Raw genomic sequence first — 13,345 nt, forward strand, 5'->3', positions numbered from 1 at the left:
GATTTTAGTTTGACAGCCTGGTCACACTAGCTTAACAAGACGTGACTATCTATCATCATGCCAGGTCTGACGTGTGCACTGGCGGGGTAGATTGCAGTCTGTCTTTTATCCTCTCTCAGAGCAGTGAGGCGCGCATAGCCCCAAGCATAGAGCCTCTCGGTGGGACCAGACCCTGTCTATTATTTATAGTTATTATCTCGCGTGATCTCAGCGAACCATCCTGGTCCTCTGCAAGGCTGCTGATAATTCCATTTTCTCACAATGGCTGAGGATTCTAGAGAAAATGTGGGAGCAACAGGCTCAACTGCTTTTGCGCGTGCGCTAGAGGAATATATCAACAAACCCCGATCGGCGAGAAGCAAGACACCACAATTTCTCAAGAAACTGCAGGAACAACAACGTTCCGGCTCAAAACTTACTGGAGATGCCGTCAAGAAAGACCTTTTCCTTCTGGACCGCCAGGCGACAGACCGTACAGCTGCTCGTGCCGCCCGCAAGATCTTGGGACCGGTTATACAGGTGCTTAATACCTACTCGGGAATCGTCGAAACTCTAGTCTCGGCAGACCCCATGCCTACGGCCATCATATGGGGCTGCTTGAAGTCTGTGATTGACTGCTCACAGAGGTTTCTTGAGCTCTACGAGAAAATATCCGATCAGATCAAACGCTTGAACACACACATTACCGTGCTTACAGAATATGAGGATTTATTCGATCACTCAGCTACGATGCGGGAACTATTACAAGCATCGTACATCGACATCATTCGGTTTTGGCGGAGGGTTGACAAGGAGTGTAACCGCTGCGTGGCTAATCGTGCCTTTCGAGCGATCGCCCCCTTCAGTACAGAAAAGCTCGATAGCATTATCACGAGCGTCGGAGATACAGCCGACAGTATGAGTCGTCTTATTCCTGCCGTTCAGGAGCGTCTAGACAGAGGAGAGCGAGAAAATGCAGCCGAGGAGCGTCGGCTTGCCGGTATCGCGCGAGAAGAACAAGCGGCGCTTTTCCAAATGTATGCCGAAGAGATGGAAAAACGGAAAGAAGAGAGGAGACTACAGAGGCAGGAGGATGTACGAAAGTGGTTGCGGGACGGGACTATGCCGCTAAATGGGAGCAACTTTCGCCATCGTGACAGCAAGCTGGCGCAACGAAACCCAGGCACTTGTGATTGGGTATTTGAGCATGCGACATTGAAAAATTGGATGGAAAAAGACAGCCCAGCCTCTCAGGTATGGGTAAAGGCATCTCCTGGAGCTGGGAAGTCAGTATTGACTGCATATGCTGTTGAAAAGCTGGAAGCGACCAGTGCAGAAAATGCTGCCGTCATATACCATTACTTTACTTTTGATGAAGAATTTCCGGCCTTAATGGTCTATCGCTGCCTTGCAGAGCAGCTTGTCAACCGACTGGGTAAACAGACCGGCGACATGCCGAAGGACATCCACAAATTTACCCAGGAAGGTGCTACAACTGCTAATGCTGAAGATGTCAAGCAAGTGATCAGAATGCTTCTGGAAGAAATGGCGGTTACCTACATCTTTTTGGACGGACTCGATGAGGAGTGCGAGACAGAGAACAGAAAGAAAGAGCTTTGCAAAGTATTGAATTTCTTTGGGGAGCTGAGCCGTGCTATGCCAAGTCGCCTGCGCATTTGGTACAGTTCTCAGCACCGCACGTGTCTCGATGCTCCCCTCAGCAGCCTCCCATCTATTGAGATTACGAAGGACTTGAATAGTTGCGACATCGAACTTTATCTACTAGACAAGATCGAGGACCTGAAGAGCCTCGAGTTCGATGCAGGGTACATCAGGTTGATCATAGGTGATCTGCGCGAGAAAGCCGACGGATGCTTTTTGTGGGCTTCACTGATGTTGGACTCTATGTCGGATGCTGTGACTCTTCATAAGGTCCAAAGTATCATTGAGGGCGGTCTTCCCGACAGCTATGAAAAGTACTACCAGAGAAAGATGGACAACATTCGGCCTTGTCTGAAGGAATTTGTTTCGTATGTAACTCAGAGCACCCGCGGTGTGACTTGCAGAATGGCTAATTCGGAGCTGCTAGGATCATTCTTTCCTGTATTGTGCACGCAAAACGTCCATTACGTCTGGATGAGCTTTGCGAATGCACGGCGATGGTGAAAGGTCTTGAAGGGCAGAATATTGATAGGAGCCAAAAGATCAAGAAAAGCAAGGTATTGGAGCTGTGCCAGCCTCTTGTCCAGATTCATGAAAGTGATGGGCCAGCCGGCACCATCTCAATCTGCACGCTGACCCATGGCTCGGTCAAAAGCTTTCTGCTGAAGAATCCAGAGATCTTGGCAAAAAACTCCAACCCACCAGCATATGCGCTCACAAACGATGTTTTGGCGGACATATGCCGAAAATATCTTCTGCAGCCACGATATCAGCAACTTCTTACCAGGGACGGTGAAACATTCGTCGATTACGAGGGGGAGGACATTTTCAACCACCATCTTCTTTCTTATGCCGCCAAGTATTGGGACAAGCACCTGGATAGCGTCGACTTTTCATTGGAATATTGCCAGAAAACCTCCAGTTTAATCAGAAGCTCGCACTTTTTCACATTGCTGCAAGTCCAGAGCCTTTTTGTCGACGGTATGTTCTATAAAGCTTTTAGCTTGCGAAGAACCATATTAACTAATGAGAGATACAGGCCAATTTCGCTTTTGGTACAGTACTAATCGTCCCTGGGCTGGCAGACATATTAGACGTGTATTTCCTCATTGGTTGGATGATAATTGCAATGAGCCCTTCGCAAAGGACTATGGGTCCTTTGTGGGTGAGTGGGGGCCTTTGTTGGACCGTGAGACCAGTGTCACAGGCGCCTTCCCTGGTGAGATTGATAGATGCTTTTTTGGGGCCTTGGGACCCAACAACTACCTTCACAAGGGACCCAGCCGGTACCGAAGTTTGATGTTTACGGCGGAGGCTGAGCCGCATAAAACCCCAATTCGGTACTTTGAAGGGGTTGACGAAACGGGAACGTGCCTGACAGTACTCAAACTGGAATCGATGTAAGTTCCATAGCCACAAATTGCCATTGCCGATGGCTTATTGATGAATTTGATACGAGTAGTAGCGAAGAAAAGCTACAATTTTGTTGCGAGCATTGGCGTCTGAGTGGTCGCAAGTCCGAGCTTCAAAGGACTCAAGAGCTGTTTGCATCCGCCTCGACCTGGTCACTTTATGAGTATCCCTTGACGGAGCTTGTTCCGGGCCGACCTCGTCTGGTTTCATTTACTAAAGATTTACAATTCATGCGCATTGGGTCTCAGTTGTTTATCAAAGGCGTGGACCATGAGTATACGTCCCTTCCTGTGACTGATCCAGACGAAGATTATTTCGATGAAATGGCCAGCAACAACAATATGGTTGCTGTGTCAACAAGACGGCAGGTCTCTAAGTCCGATGTGAAAATCCCAGGGGCAGTTACTGGCGAAGTGAAAATTATTGATTTTGGGGACATAGCAATCCAAGATCGAGAACAAAAAGTAAACGAGTTGGACCAAAGAAGTACGGCCGCCCCAACTTCAACCGCTGATACACAGCCAACAACTACTGTCACAAAAAGCAGTGATGACGACAGCGATAGCGGGACCATTGACACTGATATCACATCTGAGTCTTCACTGAAGCTTGAAGACCCAGATGAGCTTCAACCATCGTCCGAGAGGGACAAGGCGCTGGAACTCGCAACAAAAGTGTCGGACTGTACAGACGAACTTTTGAAAAGCTCTTCCGAATCTGCCGGGAATTCGGCTTATACCTCCTGGAGTGAGGGATCCACTGACCTAGATGATGAGATGGAGGACGAAGAGCAATGGAATGATTGGGATCTTGAAAATCTGGACCAAGAAGAGCTTGACGTCGAAGAGAAGGGCAGCTTCCTCGGGAGCGACAACGATGATTACAGCAGCGGTGATGAGAGGAAGAATGCTTTGGAGCTACACGATGATTTGGACAGTGACCTTTGGGAGTCAGATAAAGAGAGTGACGCATTGGAAAAGAGAGATGATATGCTACCGTCGGACTATGAAGGTAGCGACATTGAGAGTGTCGGTTCGTCGACGAACTACAGCGACTTTGGCAGCGAAGACGGCTCGGAAAATGAAGACCGTGGTATACTCGAAAACCTGATGACCGGAAATAAGACCACAAGCACCGAGGGGACTCGTCGCACAAGCATTCGCGTCTACGATGCTACCAGAAAGGAACGCATCCCCGTATTCCATTTCACATGCTTTATCAAAGACAGGCTATTCGACTCGCCTCCAGTGTTCCACCCATCCAAGCCCCTTATAGTCTGGCCACTGGGCGATGGAGAGATTCTGTTTGCCAACTACGAGAGGAACACCTACTTCACCCGTGGGCTATGTCGTTCGGGCTATGGAAGCTGCCACATCTTCATCAAGGCACACTTTTCGGGTGACGGGCAACATCTGCACCTCGCGGCATTGGAAGCTCGTGAGGCCACCAAATCAGACAAGGAAGAAGCGTCCATACTCCTAAGCCTACAGGTCTCGACACACCGGCTGTCCGAGCATAAGACAGCTAATAGCCCGCCGCGAATGGTCTTCCGCACCACTGTTGAGCTTGGTAGCACCCCTAGGTTGTCCGTGTCCAGTCTCCCTCACTTCCTGACGTGGAGCGACACACAACTTTTCTTCACAAGCCGCAACGCAAAGCTCGACGTCCTTCGAATTCCCCTCTTCCGTCCCGCGGGCGACAAAGTGGACCTGAATATTTGTTCCCTACAGAAACCCATCTTTTTGCCACGTTCAATCGAAGCACGAAACATGTACTTCTTCCCATCCCAGGGAACAACGAACAAAATCTCACGAAAGAAAGAGACGAAGTCAGCAACGCTTATTCTAGGTGCACAGACCTGTCTTCCAAGCCAGGGCATATTGGTACCCCGGCATATGTGCTATCCCCCGATCGCGGTGTTTCTGCGTGAGGACAAGGATCTGATCTGGGCTTGCAAGTCGTCTAATGATGAGGCTAGAAAGATCAACAATGCTTGTGGTAGGCTGAGGGGGAAGTTCGAGTCATTTGATCACAACGAGGATTGTGATATTATTCCGTACTTGTTTTAATGTGAGCTAAACCTCTGGCTGAACTTCATATCTGTTGCCCCTCTAGGGAGGACATTCCACTACAGGATATCTTCATTTCAACCTTATAATTTACTAAAAAGCACACTCGGGATTTGGTTATCGAACTTGAATATAGTGTGTGTATGGAGCCAATATAGTTGTAGAAGGAGCTCTAATCTTTGGGGCCTCGCAACCATCTATGAAGCAAGTCAGGAGTAGTGCGCCTCGCATAGGAAACTTTGAATGGCATAGATATCTATAATTTCCCAGTACTCGGTACTAGTTGCCTGCCGACTGCTCCAACCCGTTAGATATCGGTCTAGATTGCTTGATTCCTCCCCCCGATGATCCTAACGTATCTAATTTAAGCAACCACAGATGAAGATTTCCTAGCAGCACCGTGCGTAACAGGGAGGGCTTGTCTGTTTTCCTTCTCTTGCTCCTCAGTTCTCTCTCTCTCTTCCCCTCTCCCTCTCTGACTCTTGTGGATTGGAACGCTGTGTACGGAATCTGTTGCTATCAGACTAAGGTAAGTCTTACACTGAATACATCATGACTAGATAGCCGTCCTCTGTTGAAAGTGTCCCTTGAAATATAGACAAATGATAATTACAGAGTTCTCATGCAAGAAAGCCTGGAAGACGAACCAAGTAATAGAGAAATCAGTCATCAACTTACCAGTTCCCGATGTTTGGGACATGTAGTAAGAAAGCCATCAAATCTTACTAAGAGATAGTAGCGACTACAGAAAATAGAAATATCGCTATCTCAAAGTACAAATTTCAGATAGAGAAGGAGGACTGGTTCTAGTACGGATAGAGTTGTGAGCAGTGGCGGGATTCAAACCTGCAACTACTGAGTCCAACTCCCTCCAGAGTTACGTCCTCAACTCAGTGCCAGCAGTGGTGTTTTTCTACTATTGCAAGACCATCACGGACCTTTCAATATACGTACTTCATCTCAAGCTATAAGAAACTTCTAACTCATCAGTCCTTAGGGCATCTCATTGTCCCCAGCGTTCAGCATTACCAGGACATTTTCAGGAAGTCATTTTTTAACACTCCTTCTTTTCTCTTGTTGTCACCCACAAATCAGCATTACTATGCGCTACAGTTCTACTGTAATTTCACTGGCTGCTTTCGGCCTGCTTGGTAGTACTAATAGAGCCTCTTCCCGCAGCTCAGGTCGCTGGGTCAACCTCGCCTCCATCCCCACTGCCCGTCAAGAGCATGGCCCTGTCGCCATCACTCTTCAAGACAATGGTACCATGATGGTGACCGACTTTGTTCAGCTCTACGACATCGCCTCCACTACCTGGCGCACTGAAAACTCTGACAGCTTCAAGGTTATATTCCTTGATCTCGTCAATCCCGTTATCTAAAATGCTAGATAGAGGCCAGTGCGCCTGGATTGCCGCAACACCCATAAGGTGTGGAGCATAGGGTTTTTATCCGCCCCAGTCACACACCTAGAGCCCATTGAGAAGACTCATTTGCTCATGAACTGAATCTTATTGGTTGAGTACCCTTTACATCAAATACCAACCGGTGCCAATATCCGCATCAATTGAGGGGAAGGAGGCCACGAACCCTGGCAGTTGCCATTGGGGCCGCAGGGCGTTTCCGATAATCCGATAATCCGGGAATCCGATGAAAATGGCCAAATTATCAACACAAGTCTGCAACGTTTCGGAGAAGATATAAGGAGGCATTGGCACAGCACAGAACAAATAATCATCCATCTCCATAAGTTTCTCAATTATTACCTGATATTCAATTCAATTCAATTCAATATGGTCGGCTTTGACATGCGTGGCTTGACCCCGGCTCCGGTGACTCCCTTCACGCCGGACGGTGCAGTCGACTACGAAGCTATCCACCGGCTTGGTTCTTGGCTTGGGGGAATCGAAGGAGTGAAGGGACTGGTTGTGCTTGGTCACGCTGGCGAAGGCACCTTTCTCACCACCGAAGAGCAAATCTCTGTCATCAAGGCTTTTGTGAAGTCGGTGGACAACAAGATTCCAATCATTGCTGGAATCACTGGTGAGGGCACCGAAGTGGCCGCATTAGAAGCGAAGCGTGCCAAAGAAGCTGGCGCGGCTGCTGGCTTGCTCTACCCATCTCATGGCTGGCTGCGCTTCGGATATCAGCCCGGTGCTCCTCAAGATCGATACCGTCGTGTCTATGAGGTTTCTGGTCTGCCGTTGATCCTTTTTCAATATCCAGACAACACCAAAGCAACCTACAATCTGCAGACTATGCTTGATATTGCTGCTCAACCTGGATGTTTCGCTATGAAGAACGGCGTGCGCAACATGCGCCGATGGGATACGGAAATTCCCGTTATTCGGGCTCAGCGTCCTGACCTACAAATTCTTTCTTGTCACGATGAATACCTCTTGCATACTTCATTTGACGTCGACGGTTTCTTGGTGGGCTACGGTAACATCGCTCCCGAGCCTCTAATTGAGTTTATCAAAGCTGGTAAAGCCAAGGATTACATCAAGGCACGAGCTATCCATGATCAGCTCTTGCCGGTTACGAAGAGTGTGTATCATCGAGGATCCCATATGGAGGGTACGGTCGCTCTCAAACATGCTCTTGTTGCTCGGGGGATTTTGACCCACGCCACTGTTCGATCGCCCCTGCTGCCCCTTGAGGATGGTGCAGAGCAGGAAATTCATGCTGCCATCAGTGCTGCGTCGCTCAACAAGGTGGCTTTTTGAAAAGGAATGTCCAAGTACAGGTTTGTATATGGAAGTGTTGAGTTAGAATGTACATGGGAGCGAATATAATCATATCCATTGGCCAGTGATCAATTGAGGCAGTATCTGTAACAGTGGTAGTATTAATCGTAAAGATCAGTGTAAGGCCACCTTGTGCACTCAACGACTATCCGAGAGAATTAATTACCTTGGGTGAGCCATGGCTCAGGTTTGGCTGTCCTCGTATTCTGGACAGACTACTAACCCTGCGATCTCGGACCCCCGGCTATGCTCGGCTATTCGACTCCCTCCCTTCCTTCTATTTGGTCTGCAAATCCGGCATTTCCGTCCCCACCCTCTCTCTCTCTTTGCGCGACACAAGCACCTGCAACAATCATGACATCCCCCCATTCATCACAGGGCTCTTCGCTAGCGCTAGATCCGCTCAGAGCCTCTCTAGGGAAGCGCCCCTTGGCAACAATTAATGACGACGGGGACGATGAGAATCGTCGGAAAGATCCAAAAATCACGAGGGCTTGTGATACCTGCAAGAGAAAGAAGATCCGCTGTGATGGTACACTTCCATGCAGGAATTGCGCGAAAAGAAAGCTTCATTGTTTTTACAACGCCAAATATAATCGGGGTCGGCCTCCTACTCCACCACCTTCCACGACGATCACTGAGCAGCAGGCCGGAGGGCAAATTCATCGCTCAGAGCAGCCTTCTACTCGACAGCATTCAGGGCCACCTGCGCATCATGCCCCCGAAACCCAAGTTCAATCTCGCGCGTCACCAGAGGTCGAAATTGAGGGGCAATATTCTGACCCTACATCTGGATTGAACTTCTTGCATAGAGCATGGAAGAAACTGTCGACACAAAACGACGAATCAGCACTGTGCCACTTGAACAACGCGGGAAGAGACCAACTGCTCAACTCAGCCGGAGATCCCCCATTTCATGTCGATGATACAGCTCTAGACGATGTGATACCAATTGCCTCCGTGGCGAGAGAATTGCAAGAGTTCTATTTTGAAACGTGTGTGGTGACGTACCGTATGTTCCATCGACAAGTCGTAGAAGGTTGGATGGACATATTCTTGAACAATCGACAAGGACGGCGGCCGATTACCCGTTCGCTAGGAAATCCTAGGACTGCAATCCTGCTTACTATAATGGCTATCGCCTCTCTACGCCGTGATAAAATCAATGGAGAAAGCTCACAAGATAACGACGTGAATGGCTTACGCAGAAGTGATCGGTTGTTCTGCGCAGGCATGAAATTGACTGACATGGAGATGGGGTTCCCACGACTCGAATCCGCGCAGGCGCGGATCATCCAAGTTCTATATCTTCTTCAAACGGCTCGTATGAACAAAGCGTGGTATACATTTGGTAATGCGTTTCATGTAACTCTCTCCCTCGGCATGCACAGGCGACGAGACCAGAGGAGAGACTTCCCTTTCACGGGGCGGCCCCATAACTACATCATCTCAGAATGCCACAAACGCACATTTTGGGTGGCTTATATCGTTGACACTTATTTGAGCGTTGTGTTCGGCCGGCCCCGACTTTTCCAAGATGAGGATATCGACAAGGAGCTCCCTGACATGGTCAATGACGAGGACATGAATCCGCAAGGGCCTTCCATTACAGATGATTCAGGTGATTGCTATATTGATGCCTTGATACTTCATGCCAAGTATAGTATAATGCTAGCCTATTACGACGATCGCATACTTACCAGATTAGCAGAATTGCGCAAATCATCGGGAAGGTATCACGGGAGGTATACTCAATTAGCGACTTGCCCAACCAAGATCGTTTGGCAGCTGCGCAACGGTTGTGTCAAGACTTGCATGAATGGTGGGCCAGCCTGCCACCACACTTGGGTACAGTAAGACCATCCACCTTAATACCCAGTTTCCGGCGCCAAGCCATTGCTATGCGGCTGGCATACTTCCATGCTCTCATTCATGCCAATCGACCTTTCCTTCTGAGTGAAGGAGCATACGAAAACGTTGCGAAATGCATAACTGCCGCACAGAACAGTCTAGAGCTTCTCAATAGAATGGCCGAGGATAGTACGTTATTTCATTCTTTCTGGTGGACCGATTATGTGATCTTCTGCGCGTTGGCTGTTGTGTATGTTTGGGAGATCCAGCGATTGACCCGAAGCATATATGGCAATGATGACCAGTCTTTGAGCAAGCTATTTGATCTCGCAGAGAAATGCCACGGCTATCTGAAGCGAGCATCAACAAGTGTATCACAAAACCAACGATACAGCGTTATACTTGATGAGCTACGATTTGAAGCGCAGAGATGCCGGACTGCGAGGGAAAATCTTCAAAATCGCCACCCAGGTAATCTCCATGGTGCCGAAGGCCTTGTTCCAGATATTAGCCTCGCATTTCCACAGGACACGGAAAGTTGCAGCCCTCACACAGCATTTCTGCTTCAGGAGGAAAACATTCCCAGTGTGCTAGAGAATCTCCAATTTAGTGATTGGCAGATGCTTGACTCATCGGTATGTATTGTGTGTGCCAGCCTTTTGCAGCAAGCTAAACTTACCCCAAGGCCTTCTTGCCATTATTCGATACAAACTACGTCTCTCCGACAAACTTTCCTGGAATTGAATGACTTCATCGTGTCTGGTGACCAGTAGAAGAACTACTGAAACTACTTCCCCACTTTTTGAACTTCAGCCTACGTAGATGAGAGGGCCGGACTTCACGGAAAAGACGGCTCGCAGCACCGAGAGTCCGAGATTGCCAAGGCTGCTCCGTGAACGGCGCCAACTTTGCTTGCTTCCCCGGATTTTTATTCCCTATATCTACCCCGTGGGGGTGCCAAGTGCTCCCTTCCCGAAAACGCATAAGATGATCTCGGTTTCTGGCATTAGTCTCTCCCAAGATACGCCCTCAAGCCCAACGCCATTGAGATGACTGACAAGGACGCTGCCGTGATGCACCTAGAGGACCTCCCAGGTCAGGGAGTCTCTGGCGACGACATAGAGTTTCTGTCGAATTTCTCACCTGAAGCCAAGAAGAAAGCCATCAGAAAGGTAACTGTTTTTATATGGCGCTAGTGTGGGGAGCCTTACTGACAAAACCAAATATAGGTTGATGTATGATGTTTTCTTCCGTCTCGCTTCACTCATTTAGAGAATGTGGTACTGATTTCAAACTAGATGAGACTGGTTCCTATGTTTGTCCTTCTGTACTTAGTGGCATACATAGACAAAACAAATATCGGTATGTCGACCCCCTCAACTCGGGCGTTCCAGTTTTCACACTCAGCAGGGAATGCTAAGATCGAGGGCCTACTCCCCAGTCTACACATGAGCGGCATACAATACAACATTGCCTTGTCTATTTTTTTCATACCTTATGTCCTAGCTGGTACGAAACCTCCATGGGCATGTAGCAAACACATACTGACGGGCCTGAAGAGGTACCGAGTAACATAATACTAAATCGACTCAAGCGACCGTCGCAGTACTTAGGGCTACTGATTTTCTGCTGGGGTGTGATCATGCTTTGCACAGGCTTTGTTCGCAATTTTGCCGGTCTAGTGGTGATCCGATTTCTTCTGGGTCTTTTCGAGTAATTCCCCAAGCGCATTCAACAATGCCTTCTCGGTACTGACAAGCGTACAGGGCTGGATTCCTGCCAGGTGCTGTGCTAGTAATCTCGAAATGGTATCTTCCAAATGAGACACAGACTCGCATCGCTATTCTCTACACATCTGCTGCTTCTGGTGGAGCCTTTTCTGGTCTTCTGGCTTTCGCTATTGCCAAAATGGACGGTATAGCAGGCTACGAAGGTTGGCGCTGGGTAGGTCCTTTCCTTGGACATCCTTTCATGGCTCCATTGACTGACTACCACACAAGATCTTCATCATCGAGGGTCTTGTGACAGTTTTCATGGCCGTTCTTTGCTACTTGCTCCTCCTAGATTCCCCGGCTCTGTCTCCCGGCTGGCTTACTCAAGACGAGATCCGATACCTCGAGGTACGACAGCTCGTTTCCAACAACCACGGTGGTCATCACAAAGGCTTCAACAAAAAGATAATCTTCAGCGTCCTGACCGATTGGAAAATATATCTTCTCATCCTTGGTAACTGGTCCAACGCCGTCCCCAACTACGCCCTCAAATTTAGTATGCCCGAAATAATCAAATCCATGGGCTACAAATCAGCCACCGCCCAGCTCATGACAATTCCGCCCTACACCGTCGGCGCCATATCAGCTTACGGCTTCTCTGTGTTCGCTGATCGCTTTTCCTGGAGAATGCCTTTTATCGTGGTACCCCAGTGCTCGCTCATAGCTTCATTCGGCATTCTATTCTCTAAAGCCGCCAGCATAGAGGAGAACATAGCACTGTGTTATTTTGCCATTTGCCTTGCCTGCTTTGGAATGTATCCCATCCTTCCTGGCGTTAATGCCTGGAATGTCTGCAACATTGTCAATCCCCACAAACGAGCTGTGGCTATTGGTTATCTTATATGCGTTGGGAATGCGGGTGGTATCATCGGCAGCTATATTTACAAATCCGATGAAGAACCCAGGTACCCAACTGGTTATGGCACCTCACTTGCATTCGCTGCTGCTGGGCTTGTGGCTGCCTTGTGCTTGGAGTTTTGTCTGTGGAGGGCAAATAAGGAGAAGGCTCGGTTGACCGTGTCCGAAATTGAGGAAATGTATACTGAGGAGCAGCTTCGCGATATGGAAGAGAAGAGTCCTCTTTTCAAGTATACACTGTGAGGTACTTACTGAATTATTGAATAGGGATCTACAGACATGTATGTTCGTGTTATATTATTATCATGCCTTCCGTACAGCTCTATATTTCATGTCATTACAGCTCGCACCAAACTCTGGAAATAGCTCTGCGTGGTTTCTAAGGGCGTCTAATCCAATTAATTTTAATCCCAGAATTATTTTTGACAAAGATGGGCTTAAAAATTTCTACAGACCCCAATGCATCCTAAATCCCCCTAGTGAAGCGTAAGATGGTGGTAATGTAGATTGTAGTATTGAGTGAGCTGGACCCCTAATTGTAGAGGGGCACTCACCGAGAAGGATGTTACATGCGTAGGGTCATGTCTGCAGAGCTACTAGATCTCAGGCCTCTTTATACTTTTCTAGAAAACAATTAGTACATACGACCACAGGGTGTGGAAAATAGGGCTTCCCGTCCGCTCAGCCGTACTCAAGCCACACGCCGGGAGGTTAGTAGTTGGGTGGGTGACCACCAGCGAATCCCTTCTGTTGTATGTTTTTGTTTTATATAGACTTATATTTAATTAAATTTCACGTTTGTTACATGGCGCACTCAGAAAATACCTTAAGTTAGTTAGATAGCTAGGTATTGAGCACTATTTGTACCTCGTTTTGAGCAAGTTTGTTGGGTCCCTCAGCTTCCACACTATTTATACCAGCCTGGCTCTAGATAGCGGCAGATAGGACATGACTGTATACTTCACGCAGGCATGGCACGCCCATCACCTTGCAAA

The 13,345-nt window shown here is 48.3% G+C and overlaps 4 protein-coding genes and 1 non-coding gene across 5 annotated transcripts; all 5 read left to right on the forward strand.

Moving 5' to 3' along the window:
• Nucleotides 1-261: 261 nt before the first annotated feature.
• Nucleotides 262-6,504, forward strand: An11g03870 (uncharacterized protein; the record flags this gene model as incomplete). The annotated part of the gene is made up of 11 exons (XM_059750196.1): nucleotides 262-2,009; nucleotides 2,069-2,622; nucleotides 2,681-3,041; nucleotides 3,107-5,052; nucleotides 5,170-5,258; nucleotides 5,407-5,429; nucleotides 5,517-5,543; nucleotides 5,647-5,652; nucleotides 5,739-5,826; nucleotides 5,879-5,946; nucleotides 6,237-6,504. The coding sequence occupies 11 exons, from the start codon at nucleotides 262-264 to the stop codon at nucleotides 6,502-6,504; spliced, it is 5,178 nt and encodes a 1,725-aa protein (XP_059605482.1).
• A 411-nt stretch (nucleotides 6,505-6,915) lies between these two features.
• Nucleotides 6,916-7,848, forward strand: An11g03880 (uncharacterized protein; the record flags this gene model as incomplete). The annotated part of the gene is made up of 1 exon (XM_001394347.1): nucleotides 6,916-7,848. One exon carries the CDS (start codon nucleotides 6,916-6,918, stop codon nucleotides 7,846-7,848), a length of 933 nt encoding a protein of 310 aa, XP_001394384.1.
• A 375-nt stretch (nucleotides 7,849-8,223) lies between these two features.
• An11g03890 (uncharacterized protein) lies at nucleotides 8,224-10,493 on the forward strand (the record flags this gene model as incomplete). The annotated part of the gene is made up of 2 exons (XM_059750197.1): nucleotides 8,224-9,527; nucleotides 9,581-10,493. 2 exons carry the CDS (start codon nucleotides 8,224-8,226, stop codon nucleotides 10,491-10,493), a joined length of 2,217 nt encoding a protein of 738 aa, XP_059605483.1.
• Nucleotides 10,494-10,769: 276 nt separating this feature from the next.
• On the forward strand, nucleotides 10,770-12,593 carry An11g03900 (uncharacterized protein; the record flags this gene model as incomplete). Its single annotated transcript, XM_059750198.1, has 7 exons — nucleotides 10,770-10,892; nucleotides 10,950-10,955; nucleotides 11,019-11,082; nucleotides 11,131-11,229; nucleotides 11,280-11,433; nucleotides 11,487-11,664; nucleotides 11,721-12,593. 7 exons carry the CDS (start codon nucleotides 10,770-10,772, stop codon nucleotides 12,591-12,593), a joined length of 1,497 nt encoding a protein of 498 aa, XP_059605484.1.
• A 396-nt stretch (nucleotides 12,594-12,989) lies between these two features.
• On the forward strand, nucleotides 12,990-13,108 carry 5S rRNA. The gene has a single exon (XR_009468025.1). It is a non-coding gene; the product is annotated as a 5S ribosomal RNA (ribosomal RNA).
• The last annotated feature ends 237 nt before the right edge of the window (nucleotides 13,109-13,345 follow it).

Source organism: Aspergillus niger (assembly GCF_000002855.4).
Source record: "Aspergillus niger supercontig An11".
Classification (NCBI taxonomy): Eukaryota; Fungi; Ascomycota; class Eurotiomycetes; order Eurotiales; family Aspergillaceae; genus Aspergillus; species Aspergillus niger.